The sequence below is a fragment of the Coffea eugenioides genome, unplaced genomic scaffold, assembly GCF_003713205.1.
Source record: "Coffea eugenioides isolate CCC68of unplaced genomic scaffold, Ceug_1.0 ScVebR1_1997;HRSCAF=2944, whole genome shotgun sequence".
NCBI lineage: Eukaryota > Viridiplantae > Streptophyta > Magnoliopsida > Gentianales > Rubiaceae > Coffea > Coffea eugenioides.
The window spans coordinates 2,390-20,194 of record NW_020862442.1 but is presented as its reverse complement, the minus strand read 5'-3'; the positions used below and the strand labels follow the sequence as shown (position 1 = coordinate 20,194).

The window sequence follows — 17,805 nt, the reverse complement described above, 5'->3', positions numbered from 1 at the left end:
CCCAAGTCCCTGTGGATTCGACCCTGCTCGCTGCTATATTCGAATTTTGTCTTTCACGTAATTAATACACTTTGGTATATCGGATCAAGCAAACTCTGGCACCAGGGTGAAGCTAGTAACCCATTGCACAGCCTAAGTCCCTGCTCCAGTACCATAGTGGACTTAATTCGTGACTTAAGAGTAGGAATTTTATTTTTGCTGGTTTGACACCCAACAAATTTTGGCGCCGTTGCCGGGGACTTGGTGTCAAAATAAATTTATTTTCTTTGAATTATATTTTCTTTGTTTATTTTTTATTTTTATTTTTATTGTTACTGGTTTATGCCTAGATCTTCTCGTACAGGTGAACTGCAATATAATCCTGAGATAGAGAAAACTGCTCGTGCATTGAGAAAAGCAACAAGAGAACGAGCAGAGGCATCCTCCTCATCTACTGGACATAATTCAGTAGTAGGTTTTGTGGATTCATTTAGTGAGACGGAAGAGATAGATAGCACCATGGCTAATGAACGGACATTGAGAGAATTGGCTGCACCAGATTTAAATCAACAGCCTCTATGCATTACTTATCCTACATTAGAGGTTGCATTTGAGTTAAAATCTGGACTAATCCATTTACTTCCTTCTTTTCATGGCTTACCAGGTGAAGATCCCCACAAGCATCTCAAAGAATTCCATGTGGTTTGCTCGACAATGAAACCCCAGGGAGTCACAGAGGAGCAAATTAAATTAAGAGCATTTCCATTTTTCTTAGCCGATAAAGCTAAGGATTGGCTCTATTATCTGCCCTCTGGGTCAATATCCACATGGACAGACATGAAGAAGCATTTTCTAGAAAAATTCTTTCCTGCATCCCGAGCTGCAAGCATTAGGAAAGACATCTGTGGAATTCGACAATTCAATGGAGAGACTCTACATGAATATTGGGAAAGATTCAAGCAACTATGTGCTAGTTGTCCTCATCATCAAATTCCTGACCAACTCCTCATCCAGTATTTTTATGAGGGTCTGTCCCAAACTGACAGAAGAATTATTGATGCTGCCAGTGGGGGCTCCTTAGTGAATAAAACACCCACGGAGGCAAGAAATTTGATATCGAGTATGGCTGCAAATGCTCAACAATTTGGAGACAGGCAGGATAACACGACTCGTAGAGTCAATGAGGTAAGTAATTCTACAATAGAGCAAAGATTAGATTGTCTAACTTCTTTGGTTGAAAAGTTAGCTATAGGACAAATGCAGCAATTGAAAACATGTGGAATCTGCTATGGTTCGAGTCATCCAACAGATATGTGCCCCACACTCCAAGATGATTCGACTGAGCAGGCTAATGCAGTTGGATTTCCAGGACCACCTCAGAGACGGTATGATCCCTATGCAAACACCTATAATCCAGGATGGAGGGATCATCCTAATTTTAATTATGCAGTAAGGCCACCAGGATTTCCACAACAGTCACAATATCAACCTAGACCTCAACTTTCACAGCAACAACCTGCTCCTAAATCAGGTATGTCACTTGAGGATATTGTGAAATCTTTGGCTACTAACACTCAACAATTTCAACAGGAGACGAAAACTAGCATTCATAATTTGGAGAATCAAATGAGCCAGTTAGCTTCCACAGTCAATAGATTGGAATCCCAATTATCTGGAAAGCTACCTTCGCAGACAATTGTCAACCCCAAGCAAAATGCTAGTGCCATCACATTAAGAAGTGGCAAAGAGTTGCCTGAGCCGAGCAAGAAAATTTCTGAACAAGCAATCGAGGAAGAGCTCGAAAAAGAGGGGAATGTGTCTCAACCTAGAGCCTTGGAACAACCAGATTTTGGAGAAAAATCAACACAAGTGGTTACACCTCCGCCTCCATTTCCTAGTCGACTGGCAAAGTCCAAAAAGCAAGAGCACGAACAGGAGATTTTGGACACTTTTCGAAAAGTTGAGGTAAATATCCCTCTTTTAGATGCAATTAAGCAAATTCCTAGATATGCTAAATTTTTGAAGGAATTATGCACTGGTAAGAAAAAGTTGAAAGGAAACGAGAAAGTGCATATGGGAGAAAATGTTTCGGCAGTTTTGCAGAAAAAATTGCCTCCTAAATGCAAGGACCCAGGTATGTTTACTGTCCCTTGCAAAATAGGTAATATTAAAATTGAAAAAGCTATGTTGGATTTGGGTGCTTCGATAAATGTTATGCCTCGTTCTATTTATAATTTGATGAACATTAGGCCTTTAAAAGAGACGGGCGTAATAATTCAACTGGCTGATCGATCAAATGCCTATCCTGATGGAGTTTTGGAGGATATTTTAGTGCAAATTGATAATTTGATTTTTCCTGCAGATTTTTATGTGCTTGATATGGAGGATGATAATTCTAATTCATCTCCAATACTGTTAGGGAGACCATTTTTGAAAACTGCTAGAACAAAAATTGATGTTTTCACTGGCACATTGACTATGGAATTTGATGGTGATGTTATTAAATTTAATATTTATGATGCCATGAAATATCCTGGTGAATCTCATTCAATTTTTGTTATAGATGTAATTGATTCTTTGGCGCAGCAAAATTTTGAATTTAATAATGACGATGCGTTGAAGGTTGCTATTTCTACTGGTCTCTGTCAGGAAAATTTGCAAAAGATAAAAGGGAAGTTTGTTTTTCCTTTTGAATTGCAGGAAGTTATTTTTGAATTGAATTCTCTTTGCCCAGAATTTTCCAATGTGTCTTACTTGGAATTACCTCTGTCTCATTCACAGCTTTTGCCATCTATTGTGCAAGCCCCGAAGGTGGAATTAAAGCAGTTACCGGATAATTTAAAGTATGCATTCTTGGGAGATGGAGATACACTCCCAGTAATAATTTCCAGTAAATTGACTGCTTTAGAGGAAGAAAAACTAATTCGGGTGTTGAAGGACCACAAGGAGGCAATAGGATGGACAGTGGATGACATAAAAGGATTAAGTCCAGCCACTTGCATGCATCGCATCTTGTTAGAAGATGGTGCTAAGCCTTCGAGAGAGGCTCAACGGAGATTGAACCCACCAATGATGGAGGTAGTGAAGAAAGAAGTTTTAAAACTTCTTGACACAGGTATAATCTATCCCATTTCGGATAGTAAGTGGGTAAGTCCTGTTCAAGTAGTTCCTAAAAAGACAGGAATTACTGTTATTGAAAATCCTAAAGGTGAGTTAGTGCCCACTCGAGTTCAAAATGGGTGGAGAGTTTGTACCGATTTTAGAAAATTAAATGCATTAACTCGTAAAGATCATTTTCCATTGCCTTTTATTGATCAGATGTTGGAAAGGTTGGCAGGAAAATCTCATTATTGCTGTCTTGATGGTTTTTCAGGTTTTCTACAAATTCCAGTGGCGCCTGAAGATCAAGAGAAAACCACATTTACTTGCCCTTTTGGTACATTTGCCTATAGACGAATGCCTTTTGGTCTTTGTAATGCGCCTGCTACATTCCAAAGGTGTATGGTTAGTATATTTTCTGATTATGTGGAGAATATCATAGAAGTGTTTATGGATGATTTTACTGTCTATGGTAATTCTTTTGATGAATGTTTAACTAACCTCACAAAAATTCTTAAAAGGTGCATTGAGACTAATCTTGTTTTAAATTATGAGAAATGCCATTTTATGGTAGACCAAGGCATAATTTTAGGCCATGTGGTATCTGCAAAAGGAATTGAGGTAGATAAGGCTAAGGTAGAAATTATCAAATGTTTACCTTACCCTGCAAGTGTGCGGGAAGTTCGCTCTTTTCTTGGCCATGCAGGTTTTTATAGGCGTTTCATCAAAGATTTTTCAAAGATATCCCATCCTCTATGCAAATTACTTCAAAAGGATGTGGTATTTCATTTTGATGATAATTGCAAGAGTGCATTTGACACGCTCAAGGGATCATTGACTTCAGCACCAGTGGTTCGACCACCAAACTGGAGTCTTCCTTTCGAGATAATGTGTGATGCCAGCAATTTTGCTGTTGGTGCAGTACTTGGCCAGAAGGAGGGCAGAGCTTCTTATGTCATTTATTATACCTCGAGGACCTTGGATGGTGCCCAGTGCAATTATTCGACTACGGAAAAGGAGCTTTTAGCTATTGTTTTTGCTTTAGAAAAATTCCGTTCTTATTTACTTGGCACTAAAGTCATTATTTATTCTGACCATGCAGCTTTGAAATATTTGCTCAACAAGAAAGAGGCCAAACCACGACTTATAAGGTGGATTCTCCTACTCCAAGAATTTAATTTGGAAATTAAAGACAAAAGGGGTGCCGAAAATATGGTTGCTGATCATCTCAGTCGTTTGATCAATAGTGAAGGACCTGCTCCCTTGAAGGATAATTTTCCAGATGAGCATCTTTTTGTAGTTCAAAAGACAACTCCCTGGTATGCTGATTTAGTGAATTATCTGGTTACTAGAACGCTACCTAATGATTTGTCTAGAGCTCAAAAGGAAAAAATTAAAAGTGATGTTAAATATTATGTGTGGGACGAACCATACTTGTGGAAATATTGTTCTGATCAAATTATTCGCAGGTGTGTGTCTACAGAAGAGGTTCCATCAATTTTATCTTTCTGTCACTCATATGCGTGTGGTGGACATTTTGGCCCTAAGCGAACTGCAAGAAAGGTTTTAGAGTGTGGTTTATTTTGGCCAACTTTGTTTAGTGATGCATACTTATTTTGTAAATCATGTGCAAATTGTCAAAAGACAGGTAATTTAAGCCATAGAGATCAAATGCCTCTTACTCCTATACTGGTTTGTGAAATTTTTGATATATGGGGTATAGATTTTATGGGTCCATTTCCTTCCTCTTTTGGTAATATGTATATATTACTTGCAGTTGATTATGTCTCAAAGTGGATAGAGGCTAAGGCAACTAGGACTGACAATGCTAAGGTTGTAGTTGATTTTATTAAATCTCATATTTTTGTCAGGTATGGCACGCCAAGAGCAATTATCAGTGACCGAGGGACACACTTCTGCAATCGAGTAATGGAAGCATTGTTGAAGAAATATGGCGTCACTCACCGGGTTTCTACGTCCTATCATCCGCAGACTAGTGGTCAAGCAGAAATCTCCAATAAAGAAATCAAGTCGATACTTGAAAAGACGGTGAATCCCAATAGAAAGGATTGGAGTTTGCGCTTAGATGATGCACTTTGGGCTTACCGTACAGCTTTTAAGACCCCCATAGGTATGTCTCCTTACCGATTAATTTTTGGCAAACCTTGTCATCTACCTGTGGAATTGGAACATAGGGCATATTGGGCAGTTAAAAATTATAATATGCGAATGGATGAATCTGGAGAACACAGGAAGTTGCAATTGCAAGAGTTGGAGGAAATCCGAAATGATGCATATGAGAGTTCTTGCATTTATAAGGAGAAGACAAAAGCATTTCATGATAAAGCAATTTCAAGGAAAATTTTTTGTATTGGTCAAAAAGTACTTCTTTTTCACTCTAGACTTAAACTTTTTCCTGGTAAATTGCGTTCTCGTTGGATTGGACCTTTTATTGTGACTAATGTGTTTCCTCATGGTGCAGTAGAAATTCAAAGTCTTCACACTGACAAGATTTTTAAGGTTAATGGTCATCGTCTCAAACCTTTTTATGAAGGATTTCAAGTTAATAATGTTGAGGAGGTGACCCTTGCAGTGCCTGAACTCTCTGATTGAAGCATTATTTTGTCTAGCCAAAGACTTTAAAGAAAGGCGCTTTTGGGAGGCAACCCAATTGTTCATTTTAATTGTTTGTTCAATTCCGTGTGGTAGTTTAGAGGTGTTCTCCTTGAATTCGACTAATTTTGGGTTTCAGTTTTCGTTTTTGCCGATTTATAGGTGCCCTTCAGTTTTGACGTGCCCGCGTGATGACGTGCAGGAAGCTCACAATGAGAATCGTCCGAAAGCCACAGTGAAACGCGACTAGAAAACGCGAGTTGAAGGCGCGTTTTCAATCGCGTTTTCACTCCTGCGAGATTTGTGCACAAAACGCGACTTATAAAACGCGAGTTGAAGGCGCGTTTTCAATCGCGTTTTCACTCCTGCGAGATTTGTGCACAAAACGCGACTTATAAAACGCGAGTTGAAGGCGCGTTTTCAATCGCGTTTTCATTCCTGCAAGATTTGTGAAGGAAACGCGACTTATAAAACGCGAGTTGAAGGCGCGTTTTCAATCGCGTTTTATGTGTCCCAACAAAGGCTTCAGAAACGCGATTTCAGCTCATTTCTTCCTCTCTTCTTAGTTTTCCAGGTTCAGACTTTGGAGGCTCGCATGGTCAACGTCGATGCCAATGTCGCCGGCATGGCACATGATTTGGCGCAGTCTCTGTTTCTTACAGGCTTTGCACCTCCGTTTCCACCTCGCCCTTCACTATGCCCCGATTTCAGGGAAGTGTGGTTGCTTTCCCTCTCACTTTTGCTTCACTTTTGCTTTTTATTTGTCACATTGAGGACAATGTAGGATTTAGGTGTGGGGGGAGCAGTTATGGTGCTAGTGTCTTTCATTCATTTTCTTTTTCTTCTTTTTAGTGATTAGCTCGTATGTGATGCCAAGTTTGATGTTGGATTGTTGCCTTTATTTCTGCTATTGCCAAGTTTTAATAATAAAAGGGTACCAAGTTAATGTGGTTGAATCCAAAAACATCTCTTTGGTGAATATCAATGATTGTTTTACTCTTATAATTTTTGGTTAACTTTCCTAGGCATAGGGAATGATTATTGGCATTTTCGTGTGAATTGGTCCGGTTATTAACTTTAGTTCTCCATGTTTGAAAATGAGGCTAGCTGATGCAAGTTTTCTTTTGGTTTTTGTGTTATATTGAGTTTTTGTGATTTTTAACTATGAATAAACTTGACTGTACTCCGCTATTAGTTACTACTGAGTAACCGGGGATCTGCACCTAAAAGTGTTGATTCTCGCGTCAAAAGGTAGTAACTTCTATGAGTACGTGGTCACGTGGCGATAGAAGCTGAGTAACCGGGCTCCTTCATCTGGCCAATGTTGGAGTTCGCGTCAAAAGGCTCAAATGGCTAGCGACTAAGTCTTTTGTTACTATTGAAAGAAAAAAAAAAGGAGAGAAAAGTAGAAAAAATGTGAAAAAAAGTTGAAGGTTGTGTTAGTGTGTAATAAAAGTCAGCTTGCCGAATTATGGATTTAATGTTGAGATTTTGGTTAATAGTTGGACCATTTGCTGATAACTGTTGTGTGTCATTCCTTTTTCTTAGATTAGTTAACCTGGAATTAGAGGCATTTGTGGTTTAGAAGCTAACCGGAGTGATGTTTCTTGGACTTGACCATTGATGCTTGAATATTATTTTTCTTGGTATCTTGGCAATTTGTTGGATAGAGCAATAGCCACTATCAAATATTGGTGTTTGTTTCTTGTTCTCATGCTTGAGGACAAGCATGGTTTAGGTGTGGGAGGAATTGATAGGGTGTTAATTGTTGGTATTTTAATTATTAATTTTCCCTTCTATCCCTGACAAATATTGTGTTAATTGCTGATATTTACTCATATTTGGTATCGGGACTTAATTTCAGGAATGAAGCAGAAAACTACCAAAAAGGAGGGACTTTATGGAGAATATGGAGACTTCTAAGGGTTTCAATCCTTAGGCCTTGGATTGGTGGGGACCACAAAGCTATAAGTCATTTGGGCTCTTAAAAGAAAGCAACGTAGAGAGACTTGGAAGAAGGAATTTTGGAGACTTTGTCCACATGTGTGGGGACCACCAGAGAGAGCTTTGAGTCATCTGACTTTTGGCTTTTTAAGGGGAGGACGTACAGAAGAAAGGGGACCTCTAGTTTAGCTTTTTAGTTTAGTTCTAGTTTCCTTTCTCTGGACTGGCCTCTGACACACGCCAGGTGTTCGACAATATTCCCCAACGGGAAAAACATCTTTTATTCCTTGCTTTCTAGTAAAAACGCAATGCCTTTGCAATCCAGTACTTTTGGCTGCAATTCAACTATGAGGAGTGGCTAATTTCTTCATCTAGTCAGAGGTTAAATCGAAGCTTTGGTTCGACAAAACTGTGAGATCGAATTGATTTCCCTACGTTCTTTAATTTGCAAGTGTTTATATATTTCCTGTTCACTTATGCATATGATTATTTCTTGCAATTAAATACTTGATCACTGTTTAATTGTGTGAGTAATTAACAGCCATCTAAGAGTGCTCAATCCGTAATTGTTGGGTAATTTTAGTGCATGTGGCAAGTGATATGATTCAATTGTAGTAGAAACTTTTGAGTCGTTGTTGCGGAAATATATGATATAGCCTAAATAAACCGAGCGTGTGTGTTTGTTGGTTATAATTGGTGGCCAGTCTAATGATTAATGCTGTCAATAGGTTAAATCCTAAGAGCGTGTTTAGGACTGCTTAATTGGCTAGGGCAATAACTACAGAGCTTGTTGTGGTTATCGAATCAGTAAGGTTAGGCAGGTTGTCAGAGCTTGTTGACAACCATAACCAGTTTATTTGTAAATGAAAGATTTTATCTCTGCATCTGTGATCAGTGATTCGAACCATAAGTGGAGATTATACCTTTGACTAGAGATTTTCCTTCCGTCAATTTACTTTATATTTTTAATTTGAGCAATTAAATTAGACAGTTCCATATCAACTTCCCCCATTTTTATTTAATGTTACATTCATTCAAAATAAATTCCCAAGTCCCTGTGGATTCGACCCTGCTCGCTGCTATATTCGAATTTTGTCTTTCACGTAATTAATACACTTTGGTATATCGGATCAAGCAAACTCTGGCACCAGGGTGAAGCTAGTAACCCATTGCACAGCCTAAGTCCCTGCTCCAGTACCATAGTGGACTTAATTCGTGACTTAAGAGTAGGAATTTTATTTTTGCTGGTTTGACACCCAACAAATACCTCTGAGTAGAAGATTATCGATTATACTATTGTAAAACATGATTCCAGCTGCATTAACACCACCCAATTTCCCATCTAAACAAACCATTCAAAGATTTATTGTGAGTTTGTGGCATTCCAAGAAAAGAAGGGACCAAAAGCGATTATACCATTGAGGGTAAACTACTTAAAGGGCTCTAAACTATTTCAATTGTCAACTTTGACTAGTGGAGATGGACTAAAGGATCAAAATTTGACATTTTTTATGGTTGATGGACCAAATTGAGACTTGAAATAGATGAGAAGTCAAAACTTAATTATTGAAATAGTTTAGGAACTCCTTAAGTAGTTTATCCATGGAAGGAAAATAACACACTTGGAAGTATTCTTGACCAGGAAATGGAGAACCGGTAAGCATCCACTCCAAGAGAATGGATTGTCTCTATATCTTCCTGTCATGAATGATTCAAAAGCCACATGCTTTAAATGGATTCATTACTTGAAATCTTTAATGTACATCTTCATATCATTCAAGTAAAATGTTAAGGGTAAAGTGAAAGGATATCAGAGTACTGGAGTTGGTAACTTAGTTAATTTGGTACCAGGTAACGATGGTAATGATCAGTGGCTATATCTCCAGTGTCTCCATTGTTTACATTCCCTAATACAATTTGAAACAAAGTAGAAACTTAATCAGATTTCTTTATCCAAAATTGTATAGAAAAAGACCTTGTTATAAGCAGCACTAAAAAATTATCACTATCACCATTTTTATGGACAAAAACATCCCAGTTACTAAGGCTCTTCCCATCTTCAAGAATTGCACCCTCAATCTAAAACCATTGGAGTAGTGTCATGCTAGACAAATTTCAAGAGAACTGCATGGAAAAATATATCACCAAAAACACAGGCAAATACACAAAAGTTAAAGAAACACATGATTTGTATACTTGATAGGAAGAAGTGGCAACACCAAAGAGAAATCCAGTTGGGAAATATGATCTTTTCACATCTTCAAGCTCTTCTTCTATTCCATTGCCTCCTTCTTGAAGGGCTCTTGCATAAGGATTTGCAGAAATGAGCAATATGAAGAGAAGAAGAGAGGAGGAGGATAGCATAGTGGTGACCTTCATAAGTTGATTATTCGAGTGGTGTCATGATAGTGCTAAAGATAATTTATTCTTTGATTTGGCATAACAAGAGACAGGAAGATCACTTGTCTGAAAATAGAAACAAGACATAAAAAATTAATGGTAGTTGAGACAATATCCAACTTCAGAAGATCACTTGTTGGATGAAATCTTATGACAATACCTTCTACCTAGTCAGAAACGTGTATAAAGTGTTTTGCTTAGGTAAGGATGCAGTATTGTTCACTCAATGCTAGTATTAGAACCTGAAAGCTGAATTCTCATTTATTTGCCTTGAATTCAACATTGTACATTTTTTTAATTATTAATAATAGGCGTTATTAATACATGATATTTTTGCTGATCCATTTAGGTTTGCTTTTTCTAAATTTAGTCCTTTGCAGTTTAACGTTTTTCTAAATAACCCTTTTATGATTTTAAAGCTCTCCATCTTGACTTTATTGCCAAAATGACATAAACATTCTTCATAATGAAGCCACCTGAGATGTCAAGATTACGTGTGCTGACCATGTAGGGTCATATACCTTTTAATACCATAAAATGATTATGTAAAAAGAATTAAACCACAAGGGGAAAAGTGTAATTAATCCTACATATACCCTTTCTTTTATTATTTGTATCATATATTTTTAGTAAGAAAGAAAGAAACACAATAAATAAAATATTTGTTAATTAACTTAGACAAAAGTTTAGAGAGTTCAACATCAACAACTTCGTTGAATGAAGCCTCCCCGCACAGGTATGAGCTGTCAACCAAAACTTCAAAACAGTAAACATGGACATGATAAATTTGTGAGTTTATATATTCATAATTTTTTTCTTCAGTTTTTCTGGATCGAGATATTGAAACTTTGGTTGATTAGTGAAGGCATATCAGAGAAACGAAGGGGTTTATGCAAAAATATATATGCTTTTAGGATGGAAAAAGAAAATGTTTAGGTCCTATCATACTGATTAAGGATATGTTTCCTGATTTATGAAATCAACAAACATATAAATATATGAAATTATTGAAATTATATGAAATCAATTGTGCTGATTCCTCTTGTTATTAATTTAATTAGGTGGCGAATAATAGAGCGAAATGTATACAAGGTAACGAAATGCGGCAACCCGACTCTTTTTTTTTAAATAAGTGAAAAATTTTAAATCTAAGACTTTTTACTATCAATTCCTCCCATATTACCATTCACTATTATATATATATATATATAGTCACACACATACACAACAATATGATTTTTGTAATTTCAAAATCACTATTAATTTGTACAAGACAGAGATCCAGAAAGAGGGAGAAGAATTGTTGATTGATACAAGGCAAAACTAGAAATATCATATAATTAACTTGGAAACAAGGGAGGTTAAGGAAATTCATCTGACATTAAAACTCCAAAAACTACGCGTAATTATGCAATAATTTAGCGTTGTACCCTAAAAAAACCGAAAAAGAAAAAAAGAAAAAAAAGAAAAGAAAGTCTGGCCTCATGGAAAATGGGAGACACCAATAAAATGATGTGACGCAGACTAATTGACAGTTCCAATTTTAAATTAGTATAGTCAACTATGACTTCTTCTTGATATTCGAGCAGCTAAAAATTAGCTCAAGTTAGGTCTACTTAAATTCGAATTTGAGTTTCATTGAATACATAATTACGCTATAATTTTACCACATCACATTAAAGCTATATGACTTCTTCTTCTTCTTTTTGCTTTCTTTTGTTTGGTTAGTGGAGATTTGGTTGTTGGGGTAGGAAAGATAATAAGATTTGATTCAATCACATCGCACCCATCAACAAAAGTGGAAAGTGGAAAGATTTAATATATTCTTTTTCTTCTATTTGTTTTCTTCTTCACTGCTCCTTTATTTTGCTTGTTTGGAGCACATACATTGCACGTTGTGTCACTTCATTCAACGTTATGTCAGTGTCGTCTATCTCAAAATCATTTTCTTGTGCATCAGACTCAAATTCGTTTGTGTTGTGGGTTTGCCCTCGTGGGGTTTGCCATCCCACATCGGTTCTGGGGGGGGGTTTGGGTTTGGTTTATAAGTCTCTGGGAGGACCTCAAGAGTTGCCGGCTTTTGAGGTTTCTTCTGGGATTAGGTTTATAAAAGCCGAATTTCTAGACTTCAGTTTAGAAAAGGTCAAGAGACTCAAATTCGTTTGTGAGATCCACAGCTTATTATCTCGAGGGCCCAACTTGGAAAGTTTATCTTCAGTTAATTCGCATATAATGTGAATATTTTTCTAATCTAAACAAGTAGTACTAAATCTTTAGGCCTATTCGCTTGGCTAATTAAGCAAGGTGATGAGAAAATGAGAGCACCACAAATAAAATTGCCAACAGTGCTAAATAAAGCAAGTTTTAGATACTAATAAAAAGGCAAAAACTGTTGTATTAAAAGTGTAGAGTGAAATTCCACAACTAACCCTCTAATTCTTTTTCTGCTAAGCAATAGTACAATTAAAAGAAAAAGTAGACATGCATCCTCCCTATGGATTCTTTTTAGACTCGAGGGGTGTTGTCGGAAGTTTGAACGGCCTTTTGTCATCACCATCCCCAAAATTAGTACTCCATTGAGGTAATAATAAGCATAGAATCCAAGCTAAATGAATCTCGAAAGTGCATCAGCACCCTTTGGACCTGCCCATAGACAAAAAGAAGTGGTCAATTATGGTTCAGAAAATTTACACGGGCTTCTCATTCATTCTCGCAGCTTACACGAATGTGTCCGAGTTAATGTCAAATACAACATACCTACAAGAATGCAGAACAAAAAAGGGACAAAAAAAAGATAGTATATACAACAATCAGTACACCTGCTGCCAAACTATTGTCTAAAAGAAACAAATCCAAAAGGGTATTAAAAAGTGTGCAGCTAACATCTGCGAATTGTGTAATTGAGTCATGAAGCTACGAAGTCCTTAGACAGTGTATGAACTTTGGCATGCTAGTAGCGCTGGAGTTTTTCAAGCTAAACAGGTCTGTGGTACTATCGTGGCATCCATTGTGAATTCTGTGCAGCTTATGGTACTTTCTTGGGAAAGAATTCCAGGAACCGAGAGAATTGGGAATTGGCACTAGAATGGGGAATGCTTTTCCATAGATTTTTGTTGGTCTTTTTAACGCTTAAAAATTCACTGAAAGTATAAGAAAAATTAATCCAATATAAAAATAATAATTGTAAAAGTTTTTTTTGGATAAATTATATTTTATCTCCTGTGATTTAGTATTTTTCACATAACTCCCCTATAGTTTTAAAAACTATACATAACCCCCTCATAGTTTGAATTAAAGTGTCAAAGTGACTAAAACAGTCCTTTGTAATGGAACTTTTAAAAATGTTGAAATTACCCTTATAAATACATGACAAACTAATCTCGTATGATTTTTATATTTTACCATATAATCTCTTTATGGTTTAATACTTTACCATATAACCCCCTTATGGTTTTTAAAATATACACACATAACCCCCCTTGATTAATGAATAATTTTCAACTTTACATAAGGGTATTTTTGACATTTTAGTTGATTACGTTACGAATGATCATTTTTATCACTTAGACACTTTAATCCAAATTATGAGAGGGTTATGTATATTTTTTGAAACTATAGGGAGATATGTAAAAAAACTAAACAACAGGGGGTAAAGTGGAATTTGCCCTTTTTTTATTTTTACTTCGATTAAACACAATCACGTGGTTTTTTCATTTTGGTAAAAATAATTGCGGTGGTTGTTAAATTATTCATCAATTGTGGTGCTTGTCATTAAAGATTCATTGAGGTGCTACTTTTTCTTTGACCGGGATTCCTAGCATCCTGACTTTGGCAGTGATTTCTTTTCCCATAAATGTGTCGAAGTCAATTTCAAGAGGCAGTTTAATCAAAGTCATCCGTGTCTTAAGCACCTAGTTTCAAGACTTTTTGTACCGTAAATTTGCATAATAGTCTATATTTCTCTAATTTCAAAGAAGGGCAAATTTCACTTTACCCCCCTGTGGTTTAGCATTTTTCACATAACCCCCCTATGGTTTCAAAAGCTATACATAACCCCCTTATGGTTTGGATTAAAGTGTCAAAGTAACGGAAATAGTCACTCGTAACGGCGTCACCTAAAATGTCAAAAATACCCTTATGTAAGGTTGAAATTTATGTATTAACCAAGGGGGGTTATGTGTATATTTTGAAAATCATAAGAGGGTTATATGGTAAAGTATTAAACCATAAGGGGGTTATATGGTAAAATATAAAAATCATAGGGGGTTAATGTGTCATATATTTATAAGGGTAATTTCGACATTTTTAGAAGTTCCGTTACGAGTGACTATTTCCGTTACTTTGACACTTTAATCCAAACCATGAGGGGGTTATGTATAGCTTTTGAAACCATAAGGGGATTATGTAAAAAAAGGGTAAACCACAGGGGGGTAAAATGTAATTTACCCTTCAAAGAATGACTAAGCCAGGTAATTAATGAATAAGAGAGCACCACAAATGTGATTTACAACACAGCGTAACTTTAGAACAAATTTTTGTAAGTTCCACACATGTTGTTAAAAATGAAGTACAAAAAGTGATATGGATTGTACAATATTTTTAGCCCAAATCTTGGCCATGAACAGCTCAGGAGCGGTCCATCTGATGATCGCTCCTGCCCCTCATCCCAGGTCGCATGATAGGATCCCTCCAGCCCTTTGGCTGGCTGGCCAATGGCAGTTGTCTAGTAATTTGAGACATATCTTCAAGATTTTAAGCTAGTAATATTTGACTGATAATCATGAATAAACGAACACCACGTACATAGAGAAAATGCAAATAATCTAAGCTAGCTAACTATTTAGAACTCACCAATAATTTCAAGAAGGAACCTCACATGATCTTTGTCCACCATTTTAATCTTCACCACCTAAATTCCTTGAACGTAGCAATCGCTTGAGCAAGAATTTCATTAGAAAAGGGAAATGAAAGAAAATGAAGAATAAAGATAAAGGGAGAAGTTGCAGAACAAGAATTTGGGGTAGAAGGAGAGATTGTATCGATTGATATTACTTGGAAGTAACTGCGACGAACTGGAAATGAACCTAATTAACTGACTAATCCTGCTGCATTCTATCCAAACGTTTAATCCAGTTTAGCTTGCAAAGTCATTACAAATATGCAAAGAGAATTGATAACACTACTATTAGCCAATATGGAGGTTTTGTAAATCCAATACCAAGTGGAAAAGAACCTCAATTTAGTACCTATACAAAATATTTTTTTAACCATTTAACCAAACTTTTCCAGAACAACTTTCGAGAGGAAGAATTTGTTTTTGAAGACTACCAGAATGTACCACAAAACTTTTGATACAAGACTAACGATCAAGGAACAGCTATTAGAATTTTCCTCACTGTTAGTTTCAGGGTTCAAATTTTGTACCAGAATAATTGGAGTGGGGAAAGTCGAAAGGGTGGCAGTTACGCGTAGGGAGGGGTGGGAGCGTAAGCAAAGAAAAGAAAAAGATACTTTTCTTTCCCTCTCTCTCTCAAAGAGTTGGGTAATCTCTATATCTATTCCTATCTATGTTATCTAGACTGCCAGGACATATCCATATTCTCTAAACTTGTGTTGCTATCTTGATTCAACTAGTTTTGTACCCGTTCGTCAAACGGGAATCTTCGTAAAATAATAAATTATTTAGTCAATTTTATAAAAATGTCGATATGAAATACAAATTTAGTGTATATTTTATTATAACCTTTCTTAAGTATATTACTATGTGCGCATCATAATATAAAGTATTCTTACAATATAAATGTGAAAATCTAATTCAGTAAATAATAATTTAAAAATGGAAAAAATAACATTCGACAATACCATAACATTCAAAAACTTGAAAAGAAATAAAAAGTGCAGTAAATAGTACCAAATAATATTCTACTCTTCAGAACCTTTTTTTCGTTTTTCTTTTGTTTGAACATTCTCCTCCATTTATCCGTGCAAATCAGCATTTATTGATTTTTCATTATCACTGCATGATAGCAGAGTAGGACAACTAAGTATAAAAAAATAAATGATTTATCACATTCAAAGTTGTGTAAGACAATACATAAAGATTATAGATTAAGAAAGTAAGATAGTATATTAAATCTACCTCCTCATGCAAACCTTTTTATGAGGATTCCATTCCTCTGTGGTTTTTGTTGAACCCTCTGATGAATGATTCATAAGAAGTGTATTGAATGAAATTTTAAAAACTCGTGATTGATTCATGATTCCTACATAAATACCATTAAATAAATTAAGTGTAAATATAAATGTGCAATGATACAATAATGTTAATTTGAGCTAAAATAAAATATTGTACATTTAATTAGCTAGACTATTTATGGTATTTGATGTATTAAAATGGGCAATACTTTTACATTAAATTGCATTTGTAGACTTAGTTGACTATATATTATGCCCATGAAAATCTTGTTGCGTTGACCCTTGAACACCAACATACATAAATTTCGCAAAAGGAACCAGAATAAATGAACAAAGGCAAAAGAAGAGAGAGTACCTTGGACAAACGAAACAAAGGCAAATTAACAAACATCTAACATACATCCTATAGCATATGAATGTTGTCCAATTCGGTGGAAACATTTAACATGTTTCTATATGAAAACTTACGATGAAAATACTATTTTAAATCCTATCTCTTCATATAAAACAAATAGAAAATAAAACCAAAACACACAAAATTCAAGATATGTTACTAAATTCTTACAATTGAAGATGAACATGTCTTTTTAAGAAAGAAAAATGTGTATCGAAGGAAGATTTACCTGATAATCAAGAGGAGTGAAAACCCAAAATCGATGTTTTAATGTGTCAACCGCTTGCATTGGAAATACCTAACCATATAAAGAAGCTATATGTAGGCATAAGAATTGATAAGCATATAAAGAGATATTGATAAGAATATTAAAAGCAGTTTTATCTTAATTTAAGTTGCTGACAGTACGTAACTTTGGGTAAGAATTGATAAGAATATTAAAAGTAGTTTTATCTTCGTTTAAGTTGCTTAAAATACATAATTTTGGGTAGGAAATAAGAATTGATAAGGATATAAAGAGATATTGATAAGAATATAAAAAGATGATAATAAAAATTAGTTTTACTAAAGGCGTGCATGCTAAAGAAATTATGCGGGTCATACCTTGTTGTTATACCTAGAAGTTCATAAACCAAAAGAGGAGCAAGCGGCCGCAAATATATGATTATGATAGAATGATAATCGGCCGTGAATATAGGATAGAATGCTAAGGACGGTTTTATAAGACATACATGGATTATAAGGACGGTTTTATATTTAAAATTTAATTTAGATAGATATTGATAATTGATTTCATGCTTATGAAAGCATAGGTTATTTTTAAAAAAAAAAAGTGGAAATCATGGAATAAATGAACAAAGGCAAAAAGAAGAGAGAGATGGAAGAGCGTATGTTATTTTATAGAGCGTGTTGAAACCACTTGCCCTGTCGTTAAGCCACGTAGGAAAGAGAAAGTATAAAGCGATAAGAATGAGAATATGACTTTATTATACATATATATGATTTGTGTACTTTGAGAAGTCAAAGTCGCTACAATTGTAAGAAAAATATTAGATTCTTTTATTTGATCTGCAGTGTATGTTTTACATGTTTGTTCTCATTGGACTGAAAAATTTTAAAATTTTCTACAATACAAATTTGTTTTAACCGTTTTCTTTTGTATTTCCATGATTTTCTCAACA

General features: G+C 35.5%; 1 protein-coding gene across 1 annotated transcript; it reads right to left on the bottom strand.

The window, feature by feature from the left end:
- Nucleotides 1–9,231: 9,231 nt before the first annotated feature.
- Nucleotides 9,232–10,014, bottom strand: LOC113756118 (beta-glucosidase 18-like). Its single transcript, XM_027299913.1, has 4 exons — nucleotides 9,832–10,014; nucleotides 9,648–9,714; nucleotides 9,484–9,542; nucleotides 9,232–9,333 (listed from the first exon to the last, which is right to left on the bottom strand). Exons 1-4 carry the CDS (start codon nucleotides 10,012–10,014, stop codon nucleotides 9,232–9,234), a joined length of 411 nt encoding a protein of 136 aa, XP_027155714.1.
- Nucleotides 10,015–17,805: the final 7,791 nt, after the last annotated feature.